Source organism: Arvicanthis niloticus, chromosome 9 (genome assembly GCF_011762505.2).
Source record: "Arvicanthis niloticus isolate mArvNil1 chromosome 9, mArvNil1.pat.X, whole genome shotgun sequence".
NCBI classification, from domain to species: Eukaryota; Metazoa; Chordata; class Mammalia; order Rodentia; family Muridae; genus Arvicanthis; species Arvicanthis niloticus.
This window is the reverse complement of record NC_047666.1, coordinates 6,880,765-6,895,249: the sequence shown is the minus strand read 5'-3', so window position 1 is coordinate 6,895,249 and position 14,485 is coordinate 6,880,765. Positions and strand designations below refer to the sequence as shown.

General features: G+C 38.7%; 1 protein-coding gene across 2 annotated transcripts in view; it reads left to right on the top strand.

Moving 5' to 3' along the window:
- Positions 1 to 209: 209 nt before the first annotated feature.
- Il23r (interleukin 23 receptor) overlaps positions 210 to 14,485 on the top strand; it is a 59,948-nt gene continuing 45,672 nt past the window's right edge. The window contains exons 1-4 of one of the 2 annotated variants that reach the window (XM_034511174.2): positions 210 to 350; positions 1,355 to 1,457; positions 6,167 to 6,463; positions 13,226 to 13,349. In XM_034511174.2, the coding sequence (XP_034367065.1) occupies positions 339 to 350; positions 1,355 to 1,457; positions 6,167 to 6,463; positions 13,226 to 13,349 (536 nt within the window). In that variant the 5' untranslated portion in view covers positions 210 to 338. The remainder of the gene's footprint in view (positions 351 to 1,354; positions 1,458 to 6,166; positions 6,464 to 13,225; positions 13,350 to 14,485) is intronic. The other variant, XM_076939891.1, reaches the window with a different exon arrangement.

The window sequence follows — 14,485 nt, the reverse complement described above, 5'->3', positions numbered from 1 at the left end:
CCTACGTGCAGGAATTAGAAGCATGCATGACCACCTTTAATCTGTTTGCCTTCTTGCAAAAGATACTGTTTTCAATTAAGGCAAGGAAAAAAGTACTGACAAGGCAGTTCACTTTCAGTAATCTGGGTTTTTCCAAATAGTGACATGACAACTAGTCATTATGAAATGGACACCGAGTTCCTCTTCACAAAATGAAAATGTAGGTCAGGGCTCTGCTGACATTTCCATTTGCCTCATAGGTAGAAATCTGAAGCAAATGCTGACAGGCAGGCAGGGGGAAAGAAGACAGCACAGCCAGGAGAGCAGCTACTGGATTCTGAAGGAAGTAATGCAAATAAATGAGAAGAGAGGTAAGAAAACCCCGATTCCTGAAATACTTAGAGACAGCTGTGCTTTTGTTTGGAAATAAGCAGGCCAGGTTGCTTTCTTTTATGATTCCTGTGATTCTTTCATGTAATGCTACTGATCAACAGTGAGTCTCTCGTACTGCCCACCATCGAACCTCTTCTGATGCTCACCTCTCCGGTGAGCAGTTAACATCTGGTGAGGCAATGCTACAGCCTGTGCTACCTCTTACAAAGAGATGTTGGCACCGATTAAGAAAGGGTTCTCCATATTCATAAGCCACAAAAGTATAATTGTGTAGTTTATGCTGTTTGATGAGCTATGGGTTGTGTTTTCAAGTTCTTTAATATGAAAACTCAGGCTAAACTAAGTTGACAATAAATAATAATAATAACTATTGTTGAGTAACTGACTTATCCTACAACTAGACTGATGAGTGGAGAGCAAGGCTCCCGGTGTAAGGTGGGGACAGTGTTTTCCTTTCCATCACAGGTCTCTTCTGAGCCCTAGAGATGAAAGGGCCCCCTGTGGGTTCTACTTTTCCTAGTACATGTCTTTGCCTTATTCCAGTTTCCCACACTTTCTAACCATTTATCTTTAGGAATTCGAACGTTTTCTGCTTTTCCCAACTTTTGTTCATCAAAGACTGGTCTTCCAGACCACGCTGGGTGTGAACCAGTCAGACATTAACTGTTCATTATCAGAAGTTATAGCAGAGAGAGGAACTACCTGATGAAGGGCAATGGAACAGGAGGAACTGCATTTTAATAAGGGCCTAATGATCTCCAAGGATAATCTGCAGTGATGCTGGAAGGCAGACATTCCACCCTGATGCTCTACTTAACTGCCTTTTGATGAGCCTCCTTACAGAATATGGCCTCTCTCTGCCCTGTTTCTGTTCTTCTGAATGAAAGGATGCCATTAAAGATAGTAATTGTGAGAAGTATAATGCTCGTTATCTCTGTAAAATATTACAATATAAATATAAGCATTTTTCATCTTTTTCCAGAGAGAAATGAGACGTTTCTACTACATTTGGGACATGAGTCACCTCACACTTCAGTTGCATGTGGTAATAACCCTTTATGTGCTCTTCAGATGGTGTCATGGAGGTATAGTATTTTGTGCATCTGTCTATACTTTCATTTAACAGATAGAACATTGAATGGTTATAATTTGAAAGCCATTATATCAGAATATCTGTAAAATACAAAAGTTATTAGACTAAGAAATTAATATGGAGTGGAACAAACTAATCCAACTTCCTTTCAAATACAGATTGCTCCTTTAAAAATAAAAAAAAAACCCAGATACCCAAATGGAAACTCTTCTGTCCCATGAATGTTTCCACAAAGGAAGCTGTCTTGAGTTGAAACGTTCTATTTTAGAATTATCATAACTGTTATGTAACTCATCCAAAGCTTGCATCTACTTCAGTTCTAGGAATTACTGATGATTACTCTACAGAAAGTTCTCTGCTAGCTTTTACTTCCTGTTAAACACCATTATCTTACTGTTGTTATTTCTGTTTTATAATTCAAAAAAACATTCAGTAAAACAAGTTTCTTCAAGACTGCAGAAGTTTAAGGAAGTGTATGGTTGGCATCTGGGAGTTTCTATTGAGAGCAGCTGTCTCCTGAGCAAGGACACAAATAATACCAGAATAAACAGATAATACACAAAAGACAAGTAATACCAACACAGAGTTCTGAAGAGTCAGTGACATTTTTCAGACTAGGTGATTACAAAATAGTGACAAACTTGTTTGCTCCTCTCTCTCTCTCTCTCTCTCTCTCTCTCTCTCTCTCTCTCTCTCTCCTTTTCTTTTCTGTTTGCTGTTGTTACTGTTGTAGTTAAATGTGAAATGCTTCACAAATTTGTAAGTCATTCTTCCTTGGGACCGTACATATATTGCTCATCTCTAGGCAGGGACACAATTATGTTGGAGCTATAGATCTAGATATAAAACCTTTCAGCAAGATAACTGAACACTTCAGAGTCACATTAACAGCTTCCCCACAAGGTTTAGGAGAAAAAATTAATTATTGCTTGACTGTTTATATGTCCAAATGATGAGTACACATCAAGTGAAGTAAGACATAATGTTAGAACGTGTCTAGACTGTGATAGACATAGCATTAGACAATGTCTAGAACTATTGTTCACTGTATGACTATTATAATAGAATACAGATGACATCTGTTCAATTTTTTACTCGGATGGTGTTACTACATTTTAATAGCTTTACTGGCCAAGTGCAGAGGCACACATCTTAATCCTGACACTCAAGAGGCCGAGACAGGAAAACTACTGCAAGTTTGAGGCCAGGGGCTACAGAGTGAGTACAAGGACAGCCTAGTATACATAGCAAAACTACCCTACCAAAAAATTAATGCTTAACTAAACAAAAAGCTTTACAAGTATTTTTTCAAAGTGTATTACACATTTCTATAGTAAGTTTAACATTTCTAACCTGGATAACCATATTTCAGAAATTCAATTGCTGGTCGAGGTAGCTCACAACTATATTATTATCATGCAGGAGACTGAGACATGAGAATGGAAACGAGTTCAAAGCCAGCATAGGCTGCAAAGTGAGAACCTATCTAAAAAAGAAAGAACAAAAGAAAGAACTAGCAAGTTAACATGACCTACTCTTTTATAATCTGTGTTTGCCTCTTCCTGATCACCAACTTCCCCTCACTATGTTCTAAAAAGTCATTTCTAAAACTCAGGACACGTGACCAAATCTTTTGAGACTTTTCTATGTATTCTAAAAATGGTTTCACAATGAGTCATAAAATTACGTTTTTGTCTAAACTTGAATTACCAAACTTATTTAAAATAGCCAGGTATTTCCTTTAAAAAAAAAATAGAATACTTCACAAATCTGTCTGCCATCCATGACTCATGCTGATCTATATTTCCCCTTTTTCTTCTTCCTCTGTCCTTTTCCTCTTTCATACCCATGTTCTTCTTTTGCTTGTTTTTTAAAGACCAAGTTACATTTTACACATTAGCCTTGAACTTGCTGTGTAACACAGGATTAATCTCAGATTCTCTACTCTCCTGCTTTAGCTGCGCAAATGCTAGGGTTATAAGCATATGCTACCATGACCTGACACATCTATTTCTTTCTTCCATTTTAAATATTTTTCATGGGCTGGAGAGATGGCTCAGTTTTTCAGATGGAAAAGCACCGACTGCTCTTCCAAAGGTCCTGAGTTCAATTCCCAGCAACTACATAGTGGTTCACAAGCATCTGTAATGGGATCAAATGCCCTCTTCTAGTATGTCTGAAGACAGCAATAGTATACTCATCATATAAATAAAATAAATACATTTAAAAAATATTTTTCACACTGATTTATCTGTTTGTGGAACAGAGTATGTGGCATGGTACCAAAAAGACATCAGAGGACAAATGTGCTTCTCTCTTTTCACCATGTGGGGGACCAAGGATCAAACTTCAGGTTTGGTAATCATCTCACCTGCTCTCATTTTTTTATTGTCTGTTCCAGGTTATCTTAAAGCTTCTAATGTATGTAGCATAAGATTGTAACTCAAGGACCTCTTCTCTAAGTCTCTTGAGTCCTGTGATTACAAGAGCCATGTTTCTGGTTGCTAAGGACCAGCTTCAGTCTGGAGAGGAGTTCCTGAGGGTAGGGGTATCAGGGAGCAGCAAAACAAATGACTCAAAGTCAAATCATGTATCCAAGCTAAAGGTCTATGTTGTGTTCAAGATGGCTTTCCAGACTGCTTCTCTCTCTCTCTCTCTCTCTCTCTCTCTCTCTCTCTCTCTCTCTCTCTCTCTCTCTCTCTCTCCCCTACTGAAGACAGCCTTTCAGATTTCAAAATGTTCTTTGTGTTCTGCTCTGCTTGAGATAGTTTTCTCTTGCTATCCTAAAAAACTCTCTGGATGGCTCATCTTTTATAAACCACAAGCCCAGTCTTTGATTTGACATTATCATTTCAGTCCTTACCCCAGGTTCCTTTTTGATTATCCCATGAATCAACATCCTATAACCCCAGCCCCTTGATTCGTAGACAGCGACAGCAAGCACAAGCACAGTCAATAAAGTAACTGGATGGGACCCCACCTTGAAATTACCATTCCAACCACAGATGGACTTAAATTAGCACTTTCCAGGCTAACCTTGAACTCAGGAATCAACCTGCCTCTGTAAGGTTAAACAAAGAATCTTAACTGGGTGGTATCTTGCATTGAGATCACCACTCCTTAAATTTTTATCCCCTTCCTTAGTATCTTTCTGACAAGCTGGCTCATAGTGCAGCTGCCTCTGTTTCATTATATCTGCGAAGCTCCTTGTACAATTCATATTACATCTTTATATTTTGCATAGTCAAGCAATTATATATTTTTGAAATCATGTTTTCAACATTTTTTCCCACAGCCTTAAAGACTGTCCTGAAGGTCACAGCATTCTACCATTTTGCTGAGACATACACACGCCCTCGTTCCCTGGACTTCTGATATCTCTGATTACCATTGAGTCATTAACCTTGGCCGAGAGGACATTGCTTGAGGGAAGAACATGAAAACATGTACACTGTTTTACACACAAGCCTTACATGCTCAGCAGCCATCAGCACTCATGGAGGCCCATGCCTTGATGGCTCTGATCTATGGGCAGGCAACCATGTCATGCTGTCCCTTACACATGGCCAAGCAGGACTCAGCATCTGGTTCTATTCCTATTGATGATCTTGTAATTATTTTACTACTGTTTCCTCATTTAAATATTTTTAACTTATGTGAAACTTAAACAAAAAGTAATCTTAAACACATACTCAATAAGCTAGTTCTTGAAGTTTTGTATTCCAAGGACAAGGGCCTTTTAAAAATCAAATACTCATCTTTATTCTTAACTTAATAAACTTAAATATACTTTAATACAAGTATTTCCAGGAAAAGCTAGAACAAATTTCATAAAACTCAGACTTTTTTCTAGGTAAGAATTTTATTTTATTAATACTGTATTCCGTTTGACTTTACATAAATGACTTCCCTTTTAGAGGAGGCTGGAGTGCTTGCCTGTATCTCAAGGCAAGCACTGCCACTGAGCTTTCAGTTAGTTGTGTCATAAAAGTAACATACCCATTGTATTATGTTTAAGTCATAGACATACACAATTTAAAATAAAAATATTAACATGGAAATTAATGTTGCTAACAACTTTCAGTATTTCTTATTGATTCACCCATAATTTGCTTCTTTCCAATGTCAAGCATTTATAAATCATCTTGTTTTGCAATTTGCTTTTTAAACTCAATAATGCATCATGTTTCCTCTATATTACTAAATTAGTGTTTAATTTTATGTGGTTATTAAGTACTCTCTTTTTGTTATTGTAAAAGTAAAGATATGATCATTATAGTCACACTGTGATGATAAAAGTACATTTTATCTCAAAAAACAAACAAAAGTACTCCACACTCCACAAACAACAAGAGGTTGGTTGAATACAGAGATTGGTTGAGTATCAAGAGAATGGAATTGGATTCTGCAATGCCCAGTACTACTTTGAGTCTCGTCTTTGAAAAAGTGCTATAGCTTCATAATGCCTCCATTTTTCACCTTAAAATAGAAGAGAAAATTATGTTTGCTCTCTGACGATGAGAAAAGCTTAAAGGCTGCATCCTGCCACTGGCCATCAGTGGAAACATGATAAAACCATACAGCAATTTTTCAATTATCATTTAGTTATTGAAAGAATGAGTTTTACATGCAGAAGCATATGCTTCTAAATCTCTTACAATATTTTGCATATAATTGATTATTTCATGTGTTTGTTTTCAGGAATCACAAATATAAACTGCTCTGGTAACATGTGGGTTGAGCCTGGTGAAATTTTTCAGATGGGTATGAATGTTTCTATATATTGCCAAGAAGCCCTTAAGAACTGCCGACCAAGGAATCTTTACTTTTATAAAAATGGCTTCAAAGAAAAATTTCATATCACAAGGATTAATAGAACAACAGCTCGAGTTTGGTATAAAGGCTTTTCGGAACCTCATGCCTCCATGCATTGCACTGCTGAGTGTCCTGGACATTTTCAAGAGACACTTATTTGTGGGAAAGACATTTCCTCTGGATGTAAGTACTACAGACTATCCTAATGATTAACTGATAGTTTCTAGGCTTTCTCACAAAAATGGAGACAAATCAGATACATAGTTTATATATCAGATCAATTTAAAACTGGGGCTCAACTCAAAAGTCTACAGAGTCACATTGGTGAACGATGAGTTATAGGGACTGGTGAGGCTTGTACAGAGAAGAAAGATAACATCTCACTGGGACAGCCACCACCTCTTGGGGGCCAGTGTGCCTTGATCTGCTGAGTTTTCAAAAGAAGACAGAAGTATGAAGATTTGGTGTGAACACCAAAATTTTTAAATATTGCACATACCCCCCAGAGAACAATTTTCCCCACTAGTCTGAATGAACAGTCTATGTGAAAGGCAGCAGTTCCTTAGCTGAGATGCTGTCTTAGTTAAGAATGATAGTATACACCTATAGCCCAGCACTCTGAATGAGGAGGAAGGAGAATGGTGACTTCCTGGTCAACATAAGCTTCTACAACAACAAAAAGTTTAAATGATGCTCTTTTATCTGGTTTTTATTTGGCTTCTGTTGGTGAATTTATTTGCCAAATTAATGTCATTAATTTTTAGGCTGGCTGGTCCTATTAAGAGATTTTGAAGCCAAGATTCAGGTTGCATTTCAAAACTACCTTTGTGTTCTCACTATGGTCCCAGTGAGTAATCTTGGTCAATTTGCTTAGCTGACCTCAACCTCCATATTGTGGAATAAAAGCACCTGTAAGCACCTTATTTCAATAATTTATTTGAATGTATACTAAGACTTTAAGGTATGTTAGTGTTGAATTCTTATAAATGCATGTTTTTGATAAAACAACAGATAGGTTTGGTGGTTCCCACCTTTGATCTCAGTACATGGGAGTTCAAGGTTAACCTGTTTTATATCAGGAATTCTAGACCAGCCAGAGTTACATAGAGAGACTCTATTTCAATAAGCAAACAAGTAAACATAGGTAGGGAGATTCTCAACAATCCCCTGTTTCTTATCCCATAGCCCATGTTATGAATTACCATTACTATCATTATTTTAAAAATTAATCAAATCGATCTCAACACATACTAAATCAGTTGGTTTTACAATATTCTGAAGGTGTATAAGTTCCTGTACTGATCTGTACAAAATATCTATGAACCTTTTGTTTTTATATGTTTATGTGTCTGTGATTGTGTTTGTAGAGGGGTGTGTGTGTGTGTGTGTGTGTGTGTGTGTGTGTGCACATATGGGTGCAGAGGCCAGAGATAAAACTTGTACATTATTCTCAAGGAGTCTTCCACCTTGTTTGTTGAGACCTGGCAGGGACTCAGTGCTGGGACGACAAGCTTATGGCACAATTCCAGGCATGTTATGTGGATGTTAGTAAGGACCCCATGACTTCACAGCAAACACTTTACTGAGCCATCTCCTTGACCACTCTTCACTGTTTTAAAGCAGAGAATCATTCTCCAGTACATCTTTGCCAGTGGGACTTAAAGATCAGAAGCGGTCCCTTTCCCCATACTTTTAATAATATTACATGAAGCTCTTGCTTCCTCCTCAGTCCCAGATCCTAGATAAGGAGAGCCAGACTGGACCCCACTGTTGTTTGGCTTTGAGACTGGCCACCTGAAAACTAGGAGAGTTTCTTATTCTGTAAAAAGACCACTGTCCTACTTAACTCTGGGCAGCTGACAAAGCATGCATGTCTTTTGAATCAACAGCTACAGGATGAGGTGGAGAAGAGTTGGAGGAAAGAGCAAGTTTTAGACTTTAATAATGACCTTGCTACATGCACTTTAAATTACTGAACTAAACAGTAAAAGGTGCCTACATTGTGAAAATCAAACTATAAGCAGACACCTCATCTGATGTATGAAGTCTTGCCAACTTGTCCATATTACCCCTCAGTATGTCAGTGTTTCGCCGTTTCCCCCTTTGGGGACTGATGTATGAGTGGACATGCTATGCAGTTTCTTCAGAGGAATAATAAAGAATTTTCACAGCTTCAGAGAAAGGTGAGTTGTTAGCTTAAGTGATGGGGGAAAATGATCTAAAATAAGTATCACTTCTTTTAAAAGGAAAAACAATCCAGCAAACTTTGGTTTTCAGTTTCCTATTTATAGTATCCTATTTACAGTTCCTGAATCAAAGAGCGCCTCATCCTTTAAACAGACAGATGTTGTGATGGAGACCAAGCAGATGATTTTAAAAGACAGAACAAGAAATCAAAGCAGAGACCACCATGTTGCTGAACCATTAAGATGGGATGTTGTTGAGGCCCCTATTTTCAGCAAATATGGCCTTGAATTTCAGTTTGTCGCTGAGCACCTGTCCCTTCTCTTTAGTTTAAATTGCTAGTTTGTTTTCCTAGTGAAGCTCCTTCATCCAAAACAACACCAAATGGGATTTTACAAATCTTTTCTTAATGTTCCTTCCCCTGCTGGAGTGAGTGACTGAGAGCTTGCTGCCACCCTTCTGCTGTTGTTGGTTGAGCGGTTTCTGCCCAGAACCATGCTGTATTTCATGCTTAGGCTGCCTTCCAGGGCAGCCTAAGAGAAACGTTCATCCTCCACCATCACTTTTTCCGTTCATTAATTTGAGAGATGTAATTCCTCACAGAAACCTCGGGTTATGAGTAGGCAAATCCAACTGCCAGGCAAGAGTTAACTCAAACCTCTGGGTTCAAGCTCAATGTGCTTTGGGGCTGAGTTCTTGGCAAACTTGCTGCTATTAACTAGGTCAAAAAGGGGGCCTTGAGGGTTTTGTGGTGTTCTAGAAAGCACATTGCTTTCACTGGGCTAATTTGATACCGGATATTTGTTCTGTAAGCTTTACAATGCCAAGTAGTCAGTACTGTTTTGAACAGAGTGATTGCAGGCACGTTGAAGCATCACGAAAGGTGGAGAGCGAATGAGTCAATGCGTTGCCTGAAAAGACCCAGGTATTTCAACATCTCTCTGTATGAGCAATTTCTGAAATACCTTTTCCACTATAGTCCACAATCTTAAGTGCTTCTTAGATTCTTATCTCTGCTTAAATGGGAACATATTATGGGAAATAGAGGTCATTGAAAAGTGTCAAATTAAACAAACCATGTAGGTAATACTTCCACTTAACCATTTACTTAAATTTCTAAGCATTTTTTACCTTAAAATATTTCAGTCTTTGACTTTCACTCTTGGTGATGAAAGAATTCTTATCCACTTAAATCCTTAAATATTCATCTTCACAATTGCTCCTTGTTGTGTATAGCCTGGCCTGAACCCTCCTGCAGGTGCTCAGTGATCTCCACCTGAAACATCACACCTGTCTCCACCTTAATTCTTGTCATTGCCATCTTGTTTATTACCATTCAGTTTGTGGGATAAACTTCAGTGGTTGCTTTACATATGTACCAAAAAATATGCTAAACAGTAGAAATATAAAGTAAAGAGAACCCCAGACCCAGCCCCTCCAAAAGATCTCAGTGGCAAAGAATCATTGGTTAGGCTGAATTAATAAGTCTCCTGGCAAAGGATCAGGGAATATTCTAATAAGCATAGAGAGATGGAACAGGTATGAGAAAACAAAATCTTAATTCTCTCTGTGTATTCATGGTATTCTCAAGAAGTGGACAGCCAGTTTTATTCTTGGATATTTATAACCTAGATCTAACAATGGGGTGTTCCTCCTGTGACTTTACTCTCTAGTTCTTTACTCTGCTCCCCACTAACATACATTGCTCACTTATACACGTACAAAGGTGTCACTTTTGTCTTTTGCAGAGTTCATGCCAACCATGCATTTACACTCCTGACCATTTGCTTCATGGAAAACAGTGTGAAACAGAGTCCAGAAAGTTGACATTTGTCTTCTGTGATTTTCAAATTAACAGTGTTCTCTGCCTAAAACCACAGGGGAAAGTAGCAAGAATGAAACACCTATGGAGCCCACGAGCCCATCATCCTACCCATGACATAATCCCACTATTAGAATCCACAAGTTCTCACAACCTAGAATAGAATGATGTAAAGTACTGTTGCCTCCCTTACCTTCTTCAAGTTCAAATGAAACTTAAAAGATTTCCTTCACCTTATGGGAACGAAACTTACTCATTGGAACTTAATGCTACCCCTCACCAGACTCTTACAAAGTAATTTTTTTGTTTTGTTTTGTTTCTTGTTTTTTTGTTTTTTGTTTTTCAAGACAGGGTTTCTCTGTGTAGTCCTTGCTGTCCTGGAACTCACTCTGTAGACCAGGCTGGCCTCGAACTCAGAAATCCACCTGCCTCTGCCTCCCAAGTGCTGCACAGCAGCATGAGCCACCACTGCCCGGCTACAAAGTACTTTCATGTAACCATTGCTGTTTGAAAGTAGCTTTTAAAGAGAAGATTGAGTGATACATGTGTGAGCGTGCATGCGTGCTTGCATGTGTGTATGAAAGCTAAAAGAGGGCACCAGGTGTTTTCTTCTGTCACTCTCCTTTTTTCCTTAGAGACAGAGGCTCTCTCTGAACCCAAGACTCACATTCAAGCCAGTTATTCTCCTGTTTCTGCTTCTCCCAGAGCTTGGTTTAAGGCTATGCATACCATACATTCCTTGCTTATGCATGAGTTCTGGGATCTAAGCTCCAGGCTACATAGTTGTCCAGCAAATACTCTTAACCACTCAGGAATCTCTATAGTCAAGATTTTAATAAGTTGATTACATTCAACACACAAAAGTTAAAAGCTTTCATTGAGCAAAAATAGAAATGCCTTTCAAGCCCAAGAGTTCTCCACTTTGCTCATGACATAATCTTATCTTAACAACTGGGAAGGTGTCTTTGAAGTTTCTGTATTTATCTTTCTCTTTTTCTCTAATGAAGATGCTATACTGTATCACTTTGTTACATACTTCTAAAATCACTTTATCATATGCTCATTATTTAGTAATACATTTCTTGCACATTGCTTGTGTACTGACATCCTTGGGCTGGGCTGGGGTAGAGAGGGGAGCTGAGGAGACTGAGGAAAGTATTGCTTCTCATTAGGAAAAAGAAAAATGCTAGCAGACAAAAAGAAATGAGGCTATGGAGAGGAAAAACTGAACAGGGGTGGGTGAGTGGGAGTATGGGCAAGGATGTGGGAGAGAGAGAGAGAGAGAGAGAGAGAGAGAGAGAGAGAGAGAGCCTTGAAATAGTTCTCTGAATACCAACCCTTAAAAAAAAAAACAACTTTTGATGTGGTGACGGTAAAATGTACATAGTATAACCCACTTATTTTGTCACATTTAGGGGCTTGTTTCAGTGGTGTTCACTGAATTAACTTATATCCTCCCAGCACTCTCTTACTAGAACTCTTCTTGTCAAAAGAAACTATCTCATCTGTGGACTTGCACACACTGCCTGGCCACACAGGAGACCACTACCATCATTCTACCTTTTGTTTTATGAATTTGACTATTTTCAACACCTCTTATAAAGGCAATCGTGCAATATTTTGTGTCCAGCTTATTCTGTACAGTGTCCTCACATTTTATCCATATTATAACGTAGTTTCAAGTTTTCTTCCTCTTACTGCTAAATAGTAGTTCTTTCTGCATGTTAATAGCTAACTTTCAAAGGGAAAAGTAGAGTGTATTTTTCATAAGTGGAAATAGTCTTCCAGGCAATAGGAAAAAGCTAAAGAATCTTTCACAGAGCCTAGCCTTGAAGGGGAAAGCAAGAAGAGACTCCACTGCTGCACAGGCCAAGCTCAGTAATAATGATGTCATTTTGACAGGACAATATGGAGCTTTCCAGATGAAAAGTCACTGTCACTTTAACAATTGTGGAGTTGGTAGAACTGTGCAAACTAAATTCTGCATAAGTCAGAGATGGCTCAGTTGGTAAAGTGCTCACTATGAAAGCGTGAGGACCTGCGTTTGAATCTCCAGAACTTACGTAAAAGCCAGGCAGGGTGATGCCTGCCTTTAATCCCAGCACTGGAGACGCAGAGACAGAAGAATCCTCAGAGCTTGCTGGTCTACCAGACCAGCTAATCAGTGAGCTTCTGATTCAGTGAAAAACTGTGCCTCAAAACAAATAAACAAATAATAACAATAACAATAGCAACAATAAAAAAAAGTGTGAGGAGTTCTAGAGATGGCTCAGTGGTTAAGAGCACATTCTACCTTGTATAAATTCCAAGTTCGGTTCCTACAACCCACATAGGACAATTTACAGTAGCCTGGAATTCCAGCTCTAGAGAATTCAACATCCTCTTCTCGCCTCCACAGACACCTGTACTCATCACACACTCCCACACAAAAATACACAGTTAAAAAAATAAAACAAATATTTAAAAAATAATATGAAAAGTAATGAAGGAAGATACTGAATAGGCTTCTGGCCTACACATGCACCGGAATTTTCATCCACATACTTATACAAACACAGAACACACACACACACATCATACACACACACAATTTTGTGTTCACATAATAATAATTTTTTAACATCTTGCTTAAAAAAGAAAGGTGGAATGGTAGCTGAGGGGAGATAGAATTGGGGACAGAGAGGGAGGCTTGCTGATTTGGATGAGTGGAATCTGAGCTTGTTAACATCCCCACAGGAGAAGAAACTATAAAAAAAAAAAACATACTGTGGGGAGGAGCAATGTTTGGTGTCAAAGTTGACTGCATTGTAAGGTAGCAGTAGTAGAATGAGGAGCCCATGGGTTCTCAGTGCCAAGAGACCTAGTTTCCCTATAAAGCTGACAGTTTAATAGCTAGCTACTTTATCAAAAGCAGCACTTAGTGATTCATTTTGTTACAGATCCACCAGATGCCCCCACCAATATGACATGTGTCATTCATGAATACTCAGGCAACATGACTTGCACCTGGAACACTGGGAAACCCACCTACATAGATACCAAGTATATTGTGCACGTGAAGAGGTAGGTTCTATGGCACTATTAAAAATGCATCCTATTGCCGAGTGGATCCAGCCGTGACCAAGACCTGCTTCAAATCTTGGTTCAGGAACTTAAAATCACTCCTGTGCCATTTCCATTTTCTGCTTCATGGGACAACAAACTCTATGACTTCCCCATCCTTTTCTCTTGGTGGTAACTGGTAGCAAGAGCCTAAAGAAGGCACAGCCCGCTTTAAACTGTGACCTAAATTTAAGCTCTGATTCTCCTTTAAGGATCAGCATAATGTACTTAGTCCCTCCAAATTTCCATTCTTTATTTTTAAAATGGACCCACTAATGCATGCTTGTTCTAATTTATTGAGTGATTCTGGCTTTCAACTCGTACGATGACGCCAGGTTCTAAGACAGGAAGTTCAGGGGAATTATTAGCGGTTAATCATGACCTTTGAATTTTAATTCTAATATAGGTGCTACAACTCTAGCTGAATGGGAATTGAAGTTTCAGATTAGATAAGTGGTGAAAGAACAAAAGATGCCCTCCCTTGGACTACTCCTCCATGCCTCTCGGCAGAATCGTGTGTCTATCTACTCTGTCCAGGCAGAAACCTGGCAGAAGGCATTACAGAGCAACCCTACTGCTGCCACCCAACACTGTTTGCCTGTTGCCTCTATGTGACCTCAGAGAGATTGTTAGCCTTGCTGAATGGCTCTCAACCTCTTGTGAAATGAAGACAATTATTAAAGCAATGATGAAATAAGAAATATCTTAGCCCACTTATGTTACTATAACAAAATACCAGTGACTGGTTGATTGGTAAGAAATAGATGTTTATTGCATATAGACTAGAGGTTGAGAAGTTTGAGATCAATGTGCCAGTAGAGTCTGACAAAGGTCATTTTCCATAAGCAATATCTTCTTTGAACCCCCCCCCCAATGAATGGTGGAAAAACAGTTTCATTCCTTCATAAGGCATTGGCATCATCCTTGAGTATGAAGCCCTTATTACTTCACCAGCATCTAAGAGCTCAGCAACTTAAGACTCTCAAACCGAAGGCTAAATCTTATGCATGAAAATGACCCATTACTCAAGAGACCTGCTAGATATCAGCATGTTAATTTGGAAGGACACCAATCAGACTATTTATATCAAATGGGAT